General features: G+C 41.0%; 1 protein-coding gene across 1 annotated transcript; it reads left to right on the top strand.

Moving 5' to 3' along the window:
• Window positions 1–416: 416 nt before the first annotated feature.
• Window positions 417–12,744, top strand: ids (iduronate 2-sulfatase). Its single transcript, XM_053631674.1, has 9 exons — window positions 417–704; window positions 897–1,033; window positions 2,717–2,894; window positions 3,054–3,142; window positions 6,682–6,882; window positions 7,001–7,171; window positions 7,392–7,518; window positions 8,766–8,939; window positions 11,004–12,744. Exons 1-9 carry the CDS (start codon window positions 632–634, stop codon window positions 11,543–11,545), a joined length of 1,692 nt encoding a protein of 563 aa, XP_053487649.1. The 5' UTR covers window positions 417–631; the 3' UTR covers window positions 11,546–12,744.
• The last annotated feature ends 202 nt before the right edge of the window (window positions 12,745–12,946 follow it).

The raw sequence follows: 12,946 nt of genomic DNA, 5'->3' as shown, positions 1-12,946 counted from the left end.
TTCATAAAAATACAATAAAATAAAATGAAATTAAGTAAAAATTAACCCCTTCTGGTTTAGGCCACACCCACGTTGGATTCAAATCCTAATATAGATACAAATATGGATATTATTATTATGCCAGTAAGAACCCAGTAACACGATATCAACAAGCCAGGAGGCCAGGGCAGTAATTAATAAATAAAATGGCTTTAAATATATATATAAAGGCAGGCATTCACAGACACTAATATTAGTCCCAATTAATCCCCAAGTCAAATGTTCTTATTGCTTCTAAGTTTTCTGAAAAGACTCAAAATAACTTTTAAGAGACAAAAAAGAGAGGTTTGCACTTTGAGAATTTACCTTTATAAATATGGTACTTTGCTAATAAAAATATAAGCTTTATATAGAAGAAATAACGGATATGTGGAGCACTGAATAGATAGCCTTGATGTAGATGTAAATATAGAAACCTGATTGACAGATCAGCTGACCAATAGGAGCGGCCAAATGGGGGAGTTGAACGCCGAAGGCGGGGCTTCAAGACCCAAACAGGAAGCAAACACGGCTGGAGAGGGGAAGACAAAAGTCTGCAGAGCTTTGGGGAGTTTTTATGTGATGTCGCATTTACGTGTTAATAAGGTTAAGGATGTTTTCAAGGGCTCACACAGGGCTGCCTTTATTTCTGCTTTGCCTTCTGGACCTGTGTATATTTGCAAAAGGTAGCCTGTTAGCTCTAAGCTTATTGACGCATTGCTAATGTTTATAATGATTTCCCCACATCACTAATTCATGAAGCAGCTCTTTGTGATTATTGAATTAATTCACGTAATCGTTTAATGTTCATTATACTTAATTATAAGCCATTTAGCATGATCACATCATGAACCTTTTTGTTTTTCTTCTCTTCATAGGGAAATTAAATGTGCTGTACATAATAGCTGATGATTTGAGACCCTCTCTGGGTTGCTACTCTGATCCAGTGGTAAAATCACCCAATATTGATCAACTTGCCTCTAAAAGCACCGTGTTCTACAACGCCTTTGCACAGGTAGCTTTAGTTTATATATATACACACACACGTAATCATCAATCTCTCTGTCTAATACACAGGATCCCAGCCCTGGTCCTGGACAACTTCCTGTTTTGTACATTGTATTAGTTTCCCTTTTCTAACACACCACAATCAACTTATCGGCTAATTAACAGCTTGAGGTGTGTGTGTGTGTGTGTGTGTGTGTGTGTGTGTGTGTGTGTGTGTGTGTGTTCGGACAGGGAAAACACTAAAAAAACACTCCAGGATCAAGGTTGGAACCTGTGGTCTAATTAATGATGGGAAGTTCTGATCATTTTATTGACTCGGATCTTTGAATCTCGTTCAGCAAAATGAACTTATCTTTTATATATATATATATATATAGTTAAAATGTCTGTCTGTCTGTGTGTCTGGAAACGAATCACTCTCTGAGACAACTCGTTGTCCCCGAGTCATATTAAAGATTTGTTCAAAATGAACGACACATCACTAGGTCTAATGCATAGACCTAGAATTCATACATACATTACCTGTCAAAAGTCTGGACATGGTAAATCCTTTGTACTTTTCCTGTTCTTCACTATTACCTGTAAAATACTATAGACCTTAATGCTATTAAACAACACACGTGACCCTATGAAGTGACTGAAAAATGTCATTTGTAACTTGTTTTTTGTTAAAGTAGATATATCTGTATGTATGTATGTATGTGTGTGTGTGTGTGTGTGTGTATATATATATATATATATATATATATATATATATATATATATATATATATAAGGTATATGTGTATGTATATATATGTGTGTGTGTATGCATCACAAATTAGAGAGAGAGATGTAGCTTCTCTTAGTAGAGGAACTAAGAGAGGACTATCTGATTGTTTTGTTGAGCACCTTTGTACCATCAGAATGATGAATTTCTCCTTTGAGACACTTCGATGGTGATGGACATCTCAGTTTGCATTGCTAGTTGTTTTTATGGGAGGAATGAAATGCGAAAACTTAAGGAGAAAGAACTCTACTACATACGTCACTTCCTACAGCAGCGTAATTCGCACAAACTTTATTACCTCTACTTTACTTCCTGGATTCTTCTTCAGATATATCTCACTAGAAAAAGCAATGCCTGGAATGCTAATCCCGTCTGAATTGTACGTATGTTGTTCAAATATTAAATAAGACTAAGATTTCTGATTATAAAAAACACGCACATTTTATTTGACAAATATTTGACTTGGGGCGCACGGTGGCTTAGCAGGGTTGGGGTTCGATTCCCGCGGCTCTGTGTGTGCGGAGTTTGCATGTTCTCCCCGTGCTGCGGGGGTTTCCTCCGGGTACTCCGGTTTCCTCCCCCAGTCCAAAGACATGCATGGTAGTCTGATTGGCGTGTCTAAAGTGTCCGTAGTGTATGAATGGGTGTGTGAGTGTGTATGTGATTGTGCCCTGCGATGGATTGGACCCTGGTGTACCAGGTGTACTGTCCAGGGTGTACCCTGCCTTGTGCCCGATGCTCCCTGGGATATGCTCCAGGCTCCCCCGCGACCCTGAAAAGGAGTAAGCGGTTGAAGATGGATGGATGGATGGATATTTGACTTGTCCTATACATTTGTAATTGCTTATGTAGTTTAAGTAGCCAGCTTTTATATTTCTATATTGCTTTATAAAGTTTCTTCTGTTTTTCCTTCCTCCTAAGCAAGCAGTATGTGGCCCAAGCAGGACGTCTTTCCTTACAAGTCGAAGGCCAGACACCACCAGACTGTACGACTTCAACTCCTACTGGAGAGTCAGCGCAGGCAACTACACCACGCTGCCGCAGTATTTCAAATCCAACGGCTACACATCGTTGTCTGTGGGGAAGGTCTTCCATCCAGGTGCCTGATCTTTTTTTGAAGTCCTTCACTGATTTTGTTCCAGACTTATTGGTACACAAACGTCCCGTCATTCTCTTACTCATTCCTCACACCCATAACGTATAACTATGCTGTCTGCATTTGCACTAATATAGTCTCTGTCTCGTGTCTGACATAAAGGCATCGCCTCCAATCACACGGATGATTACCCATACAGCTGGTCTGTACCACCGTATCATCCACCCTCTTTCAGCTTTGAAAACAAGAAGGTTAGTGTGTTGGTGTGTGAGAGAGAAAGCGAGCATCCTCGCTACATTGTTTTAGTTAAAGGGGTGTCAAATATACGGCTTACGGGCTAGGGCCGGCCCGATAGAGGTTCTAATCCGTCCCACCAAATCAATTCAAAATCTAAATTAAAATTGTCTTGTGGAACACAATTAAATTGCAAGATGTGGAAAAGAGTGGAAGTGGAAAAGTTCAAGGATATACGCTATATGGCGAAAAGTTTGTGGACACCTGAGCACCACACCCATATGTACTTTACCCACTCGAGATTTAGTCCCCTTTTGCTGTTAATATAAGCTCCACTCTTCTGGGAAGGCTTTCCACTAGATTTTTTTTGTGTTCATTCAACCACAAGAGCATTAGTGAGATCAGGCTCTGATGTTTGCTGAGGAGGTCTGAGGTACAGTCGGCGTTCCAGTTCATCGAGCAGGACGCTCGTGTTCTTCAACTCCGACCTTGACAAACCATGTCTTCATGGAGCTCGCTTTGTGCACAGGCGCATCGTCATGCTGGAACAGGTTTGGGCCTCTTAGATCCAGTGAAGTGTAGTTGTAATACTACAGCATATAAAGACATTCTATACAACTATAAGCTTCCAACTTTGTGGCGATAACTTGGGGGGTAGGCGACCATATGTGAGTGTGATGGTCAGGTGTCCACAAACTTTTGGCCGTATAACTGTATGTACAGTATCTAAGTATGTTTTTTTTTTTTTTTTGTCTGGCCTATTTGACATTAGACTACCTGTAATGTGTTCCTTTACCTAAAATGAATTGGACATCCCTGTCCTAATTGCTGTTTTCCCAAACTGCAGATTTGATTTGATTAGAAAAAATACACTGTGGGAGAGATCTCTAGCCTGGGACAAACCTGTTACACAACGTCCATGTTAAAAGTTTTTCGTTCAAACTTGCAAGCATGTTCAGTAGGCTGTTGATATAAAGGCCGTGAGCATTTTATTTACTTTACTCATTAAAACCAGAGAAAGAAAAAACCTCTACTCCCTACTGAATTTCCTCATAGAAAAAGTTTTACTTCATACACTTTTTATTTAGTTATTTATTTATTTTTTTTGGTTTTGGTAGGAACTCTTTTTGCTAGGCAAATTGATTAGCCATGAATACAAATGGATATGGAATCAGAAACAGTGACAGAAGTGCAGGAAAGCATGAAAACTGTTCTATAACTACAGTCCTAGTGCAGCATGACGTAACCTCATATCTACAGTGCATCCGGAAAGTATTCACAGCGCTTCACTTTTCGCACATTTTGTTATGTTACAGCCTTATTCCAAAATGGATTAAATTCATTATTTTCCTCAAAATTCTACAAACAATACCCCATAATGACAACGTGAAAGAAGTTTGTTTGAAATCTTTGCAAATTTATTAAAAATAAAAAAAACAAAAAAAGCACATGTACATAAGTATTCACAGCCTTTGCCATGATACTCAAAATTGAGCTCAGGTGGATCCTGTTTCCACTGATCATCCTTGAGATGTTTCTACAACTTGATTGGAGTCCACCTGTGGTAAATTCAGTTGATTGGACATGATTTGGAAAGGCACACACCTGTCTATATAAGGTCGCACAGTTAACAATGCATGTCAGAGCACAAACCAAGCCATGAAGTCCAAGGAATTGTCTGTAGAACTCCGAGACAGGATTGTATCAAGGCACAGATCTGGGGAAGGGTACAGAAACATTTCTGCAGCATTGAAGGTCCCAGTGAGCACAGTGGTCTCCATCATCCGTAAATGGAAGGCGTTTGGAACCACCAGGACTCTTTCTAGAGCTGACCGCCCGGCCAAACTGAGCGATCGGGGAGAAGGGCCTTAGTCAGAGAGGTGACCAATAACCTGATGGTCACGCTGACAGAGCTTCAGCGTGTCTCTGTGGAGAGAGGAGAACCTTCCAGAAGAACAACCATCTCTGCAGCACTCCACCAGTTAGGCCTGTATGGTAGAGTGGCCAGACAGAAGCCACTCCTCAGTAAAAGGCACGTGAAAGCCTGCCTGGTGTTTGCCAAAAGGCACCTGAAGGACTCTCAGACCATGAGAAACAAAGATTGAACTCTTTGGCCTGAATGGCAAGCGTCATGTCTGGAGGAAACCAGGCACCAGTCATCACCTGGCCAATACCATCCCTAGAGTGAAGCATGGTGGTGGCAGCATCATGCTGTGGGGATGTTTTTCAGTGGCAGGAACTGGGAGACTAGTCAGGATCGAGGGAAAGATAAATGCAGCAATGTACAGAGACATCCTTGATGAAAATCTGCTCCAGAGCGCTCTGGACCTCAGACTGGGGCGAAGGTTCATCTTCCAACAGGACAATGACCCTAAGCACACAGCCAAGATATCAAAGGACTGGCTACAGGACAACTCTGTGAATGTCCTTGAGTGGCCCAGCCAGAGCCCAGACTTGAACCCGATTGAACATCTCTGGAGAGATCTGAAAATGGCTGTGCACCAACGCTCCCCATCCAACCTGATGGAGCTTGAGAGGTCCTGCAAAGAAGAATGGGAGAAACTGCCCAAAAATAGGTGTGCTAAGCTTGTAGCATCATTCTCAAAAAGACTTGAGGCTGTAATTGGTGCCAAAGGTGCTTCAACAAAGTATTGAGCAAAGGCTGTGAATACTTACGTACATGTGATTTTTTTTGTTTGTTTGTTTGTTTTTAATTTTTAATAAATTTGCAAAGATTTCAAACAAACTTCTTTCATGTTGTCATTATGGGGTATTGTTTGTAGAATTTTGAGGAAAATAATGAATTTAATCCATTTTGGAATAAGGCTGTAACATAACAAAATGTGCGAAAAGTGAAGCGCTGTGAATACTTTCCGGATGCACTGAATACACTACATTGAGCGAAAATGAAGATTCTAGTCAGACTCAAACCTGTGGCGAGAGATCACCACAGTTCACAGCTGAAATCTTAGCCAAAGACTTTCTGGCCTTTTACTGGCGACGGAAACATGATGCTGCTTCACCATCGTTATCAGGACATTAGATATTACTACTAGATATTATCAGGACTATGGCTACATAACCTTTTTTTTCAGCCTCTTAACTAGGTGGCTAGATTGTCCACCCCTGCAATAGGTCATATTAGAGTCACTATTTTTACATTATGTAAACATTTTCATGCCAGAGAGAATTGGTCTTTTATTTCATTCGGTGATGTTTTCAAATTCCAATTTGAATTACGACTTTCCTTTTTGGTGCACACGCGCAGCAAAATTGCTTTGGTGTCCATTCAAGGGATTTCATGCAAAACGGGGAATAGGAATCAACACTGGTTAAAGTAACGCTTTAAAATGTTGACATCTTTTTTTCTGTTTTGATTTTGTGGAATCATTTGGCTGTCGATGCATGGAAAAAGTTCCAGAAAAACCTACAGTATAAAGGAAATGTTTGACCGAAAAATATTGCAGTTGTGCATCGATTTAGTGCATAGATGTGAAAGCTGACATGGGTATGTCCCGATTCTCAACTTCACAACTCCTTATGATTCTGCTTTTAGGTCTGCAAGAACAAAGACGGCACGCTTCACAGTAACTTGCTGTGCTCGGTGAACGTTTCTGACATGCCTTTGAGAACTCTGCCTGACCTGGAGAACACAGCAGAGGCTATAAGACTGCTCAAAGCTGTGAAAGGTACAGAAAGTCCTTTCTTCCTAGCAGTGGGTTTCTACAAACCTCACATTCCCTTCAGGATCCCGGTGGTACGTAAAATACGACATTTAAAATAAATAAATAAATAAATAAATAAATAAATAAATAAATAGTGCTTGCATGATAAAATTAGGCTGAAATAAAAGACAGCGTGTTATTGTGTCACAGGAATACCTCAAGCTGTATCCCATTGAGAACATGACACTGGCTCCAGACCCAGATGTTCCTAAGAAGCTTCCAGAAGTAGCCTACAACCCCTGGACTGACATCCGGAAGAGAGAGGATGTCCAGGCTCTGAATATCAGTTTCCCGTATGGACCAATCCCTAAAGATTTTCAGGTGTGGCTCCTTCAGAATCGTTATGTCCGTTAGTTAGTTAGAAATATGTACTTATTTTGTTAAACAGCAGTTTTACTTTGTTAAACAGCAACACTTCCATTTTTGAATCCGTTTATTAATAGTCTTCGAGTATGTCCTGCTACATGATTGGCCGATCGGATAACTGCATTAATGAGCAGGTTGCTAAGTGTCTGTTCTTGCTTTTCTGTTTGATTTGTAGCTGCGTATTCGGCAGCACTATTTTGCAGCCGTATCGTATGTGGATGCCCAGGTCGGGAAGATCCTGCAGGCCCTCGATGATCTGGACCTGGCCAAGGAAACCATTGTGGTGTTCACCTCAGACCATGGTTTGTGAATTGTTATATTTTTTTTCCATAGGCTATAGAAATATGGAGTTGCATGCACCTCGCACTTTACCTTTAATTTAGCAATTGTTCTAATAAAAAACAAAAACAAAATCGTTACGTATTAAAGTCCCCAAGTTTTGTGGTGTTTAGTATGAATATGTTCATTTTAAGATTATCTATAAGCTATAGGTGTTGCTCCAAAACAATGACAAAATTCGCGTTTAAAAGATATACGCGTTCAAAACGTACCGTATTCTCTACCACCGATACGGATCAGCAATTTTGATGACATCATTCTGCACTTCAGCTTCTCATTCGATTTTCTGTCCAATCAGATGCTCTCTAGAATCTGAAACGTCCTGCCCCCAAGATTATAACAGTAACGTCGCAGAAAGTTGCTTATGTCGAGCGAGAGCAGTCTTATCAGCACGCACGGGTCGAAAATGTGTTCTTGGCTGTTTGAACGTGTGTCACTCAATAGGTCCCGCCCTGACTTCCTGTGTCAGTGGAAATTACGTCAACACATCGAATAACGCTGCGCGTTTCGAGGCACTTCACGATGACGTTAAATATTTTTTTTAAAAAAAGTCATGAAGCCTCAGCTGTGTCGTGAACATTTAATTCTGGTTTACAAAAAAAACAACAATCCAACAGACAGACATATAACAGATATACATGAAGAACACAGAGTATTAATGCTGCTCAATTGAAATAAAAAAAACAAACAAACAAACGATGGAGGCAGTTATAAAATTAAAGCATGAACATGCACTATTTGGTGAATTAGTTTTATGAAGTCACCTAATATAAAAAAAGGCCCCCCCCACTATTTACTTATAAAACCTTTCTCATTCATTTCCTAAGGGTATACAAACTTTGCACCTAGTTGCCAACTGTGTACGTTCCGCCACTAGATGGCAGTTTTGAAACATCAGATTTCTCCGCTCCGCTCCTGTTTAAAGCACAAACTCGGACGATCCTCGTGCACATGCACAAGTGAACTGTATATGAAACACACATCTCAGTCCTTGATCTCAGCACGCAGACGTCTAACCTTCACCACGGTGATGTTCAGCGTACGTGCTGACTCACGGCCTGCGAAAAGACAGCGCGGTTTCGTTTCAAGAATTATGCTAATGGGACAGCAAATCCTTAATCGTACGAATCAAAGAGTCATAGGCTCCTTTAATGAAGCAGACAGTAAAATGAGACTGTGTATCAGATCCTCACTGCAGCGTGTGTTCCAGGCTGGTCCCTCGGCGAACACGGCGAATGGGCCAAATACAGCAACTTTGACGTAGCCACCCGTGTGCCGTTAATAGTCTACGCTCCTGGTGTGACCTCACCCCTGCCTTGGCCCGGGGAGAAAACGTTCTCCTATGTAAACGTGTTTGAAAGCACACAGGAGCAGTTTGACGAAGGTAAGCACACTTGAGGCGTCTGTCTCGCTCATCGACTGTGCGAGAGTCCTCTGAGAACCGTTAGATGAAGCCAATTCTTCCGTATCTGATTTCAATTTGCAGGGAACATTTACTGCCTTTTGCTTTGCAATCGAGCAAAAACATCTCCTATGTGTACGCTGATGCGCTACAGTGTAAAATTGAATTATTTAACCCTTTTTTTTTTCTTCTTCCAGTTCTCTATCTTGTGCTACACTGTTATGACGTCCAGTGAATTAGTACTTGCACCGTTTGAACGAGTCGCACTTGATTTAGATGCCGAAATCGATAAATCTGCATTTTATTTTCGAGACTGACTGTAATATAGCGATTAGTATTAATAGTTCTGTAGCGTAGAGGTCCTGTATCGTGTTTTTTTTTTCTTCTTCTTCTTTCACTTGCTGGAACTGTTTTAAATTCTGCAGCTGTGCTCTCGAATTTCATGCCGAAGTCTGGACCACCTTCCTAAGGGAACACTGCCTAAATCCTGTGTAAGGATTTGTCTAGCTCAATGTTGCCTACAGCAGAGATCCGTGTAAAGACTTGTATAAATAATTTTTTAAAAATTATTATTATTATTATCTTCACCTGAAGTGAAGAACACACACATACCTATGTAGTGTCTGGAGTACTGTGCAAACTTAATCAGCATTTTCTCATAGAGCATTTGTGCTGCTTTTAATACAATACTCATCATTTTAATATCTTATTCCCTTCGACTCGCACAGCATCTGTAATTTGGGTTATTTTTAACGCAGTCAGCGACTGAAATCATCTCACGCGGCTAACGGAGATCCAACTAGAAAACACAACTGGAAAAGTCGTCATCGGTGGCCGTGAGATACGGTTTTTTTTTTTTTTTTTTAAGAAGCAGTACTAGCTAAAAGGCATTCTGTAGGTTTCCGTATTATTTATAAATATCGTCACGCTACGTTTTGTTTAACGTTCCTTTTAGTGTTGTTTTATACTATGTAGAATAGCATGTTGAATTCTCGAAGCTGATTGGTCAGGAGGCTCGGATTTATTATTATTATTATTTAACATCAGCTCCGACGGCTATAATCTATAAAATAACAGGTTTATATCGACTCGCACTCGTTCTAATTCGTTTTTGTTTCTATAGTAACAGCTCGATCATAGGGACTTGCATGGCAGATGCTTTACATAATCGGATCCTAATAATAAGCAGATTAAAAATAACGTGTAATGTAACAGTGAACAGTGTACTGTCGTATAGGCGTTTATTAGTGAAATGACAATTAGATAAATTACATTTATTTGATATTTCTAGTTACGAGTATCCGGTTAGTTTTATGCTGTGGGTTTTTTTTTTTGTAACGTGACAAGGCGCATATTTTTGTCGTGAGAGAAATTTCAAGAGAGAAATAAAGATGCTGGTGAGGCAACGGCTGTTTGGATCAGATATATCTGATTTAACTTTATATATCAGGAGTTAATTCGTGTCGTGAACAGTCCACAAGATTAAACATGACTAAAATGGTTAATAAATGAAAAATGATGACGATTGGCACGTCGCTATGGGAGAAGATTTCAGATTGACTAAGTGATCGACTTCGTGTGGTAACGATGGTTCTACTTCATGTCGCGCCACCTAGCCTTTGATTATTTTTCCTATAACAGCACACCCTGTCATGTTTTATTCCTTACTTATTTAACATCACCTGTTAAACATTGACAGACAGTCCTATCATCTGTGTTCACAGTCAAGCTTGCTTAACTTGTGTCTTTTGGCAGGCTTTTGTCGGTACTGGAAGGCATCCAAAATGGCGTCTATTATATAGCGAACACTTTTCTACTCTTTGAGGCCCTGTTGAAAGTGTGTTTTATAGGAACCAAATGCAATAGTTGGAACCTAGGGAACCTGCAAAATGGTCCAAGGACTATACTGGAGCAACCGAGTGCACTAATGGAGTCGCATATCATAGGAAATAAGTGGTAGCTTTATCGATTGCTAACGTCAGTGTATGGTAAGCTTGATCTTGCTTTTGTGTCATTCCATCATCCATACACTCTGATTTCCTCCAGGCTATCTGGTGCGCAGCATGGTGGAGTTAGTCGATGTTTTCCCCACTGTGGCGTCTCTGGCCGGCCTCGCCTCCGTTCACCACTGCCCGTTCCCTTCCTTTAAGACCGACCTGTGCACAGAGGGTTCGAACCTTGCACGTCTCCTCGGGCTCCACGAGCAAGTCGCCGACCACGAAGCGTACGCCTTCAGCCAGTACCCTCGCCCGAACGACACTATCCGAGATGACTCGGACCTGCCTTCGCTCGCTAATATCACCGTAATGGGCTACTCTGTGCGCTCCACTGATTTTCGCTTCACCCAGTGGGTGGGTTTCGACTCCTCTCGCTTCCGTGCCAATCTGACCGACGTGCACGCCGGTGAGCTGTACATCCTCTCGCAGGACCCAAATGAGGACAACAACATCTACTACGAACAGGATCACGCCAAAGCGTCGACGCTGAAACTCGGTACGCGGCACCCGTGGACGGAAAGTCTCAAAGAGCACGTGACGTACCTTAGAGAGGCTTTGAGAAGGAAAACGGATCCTGTGATCACTTTTTAAATATTCACGGCTGACGAATTTGTATAGTAACAATTTACATAGTTGCTGCTCTGAGAAAGGGAAGGGAAAAAAAAAACGTCTTAAACTTACATATTTTGTTGAGGGAACGTGAACACGTGGCCGGTAAATAATCGTGTTGAACGGAGATGGAAATGTAACACAAAAAGGAGAAATGTATTTCATTTTAACAGTCAACGATAAAGATTTAATGCTTGATGAGGTCTTTAAAACTGAGACCTGTGCAGATTTTAGCAGGGTCGCAAAACACCGATGAAAAACATACTTAAATCTACAACCTCATGTCGTACTGTCCTGCGGCAGAGTTACCACGGAAATACAGCGGAGAGGTTTAAATGTTTAAACTCGCAGATTACGTTACTCAGGTGCACCTCAGAGAATAGTTTAACAGTGATGAATGTTTTGTGTGATGTCAAGATAAGGGAAATGATTCTTCACACCTAGCATGCCTTCACCCAGCACACAGTGTTTTCAAGACCACCTTGCGCATTTTATTTTTTCAGATTTTGTTTGTCTTCTTGTTCTGAAAGCTTGTTAATTGCAACACCGTTCACGCCCACGGTGCATACAATTTTATTTCGGAATACGAATATCATGTAAATATTCATTCATGTGGAAGCCAATAAAAATGTCTATTTTTCAACCCGAACAAAACGCAAAAGCGAAAGTGTCTCCGTGTGTGTCTGTCCCTCCCCCCCCCCAGACGCATTTTTATAAATGTGCAGCAGGAGCGTGCTGCTGAGGGTAATCCTCAGGGAGTGTCGACGCATTTGGCGCCAGCAAACAGTCTTCGTTGCCAGCTGCTTTCTTTTTCACTGCTTTCGTCTAAAAAGCAAGGTTCGCGCGGTCGGATACGGATCCCCATGCTGATTGAAGCTGATATATAAACTCCACGCACCAAATTAGCATTTGTGTCCCGTACGCTTGCTATACAAGGCTTTAATTTATTCCTTTTAAGCAAGAAATATGGGTTTAATTTTGTATTGTGTTTTCAGGAATAATTACTCATTTAAAATAGCCACGGTTTTCCTCCATTGGAAACGATTACAAAAAGTGTTCCGTGTATTTTTATTTACGAGCACTGCTGTTATCCACTTGTCATGTTCTCTCATGTAAATGGGATTATGCTGAAGAAGACAAACACTCTGTGAGAGAGAGAGAGAGAGAGAGAGAGAGAGAGAGAGAGAGAGAGAGAGAGAATTTGACTTAGTGATGATAAATGATTTGTATTAACTGCATTAGTTTCAGTGTGATTCCTAACAGGGAATCAATGCAGACACGGTTAGGGATCACTGCTCCGAATAATAAGCATTGATTACCATAACCACGGCCGGGCTACGTTTGGATCTAACTAATGACGTGCTGGAGACTTGCAAAGTGGAG

The sequence above is a fragment of the Ictalurus furcatus genome, chromosome 8 (assembly GCF_023375685.1).
Source record: "Ictalurus furcatus strain D&B chromosome 8, Billie_1.0, whole genome shotgun sequence".
NCBI classification, from domain to species: Eukaryota; Metazoa; Chordata; class Actinopteri; order Siluriformes; family Ictaluridae; genus Ictalurus; species Ictalurus furcatus.
The sequence above is the reverse complement of the archived record's forward strand: the minus strand, read 5'-3'. Positions and strand labels throughout refer to the sequence as shown.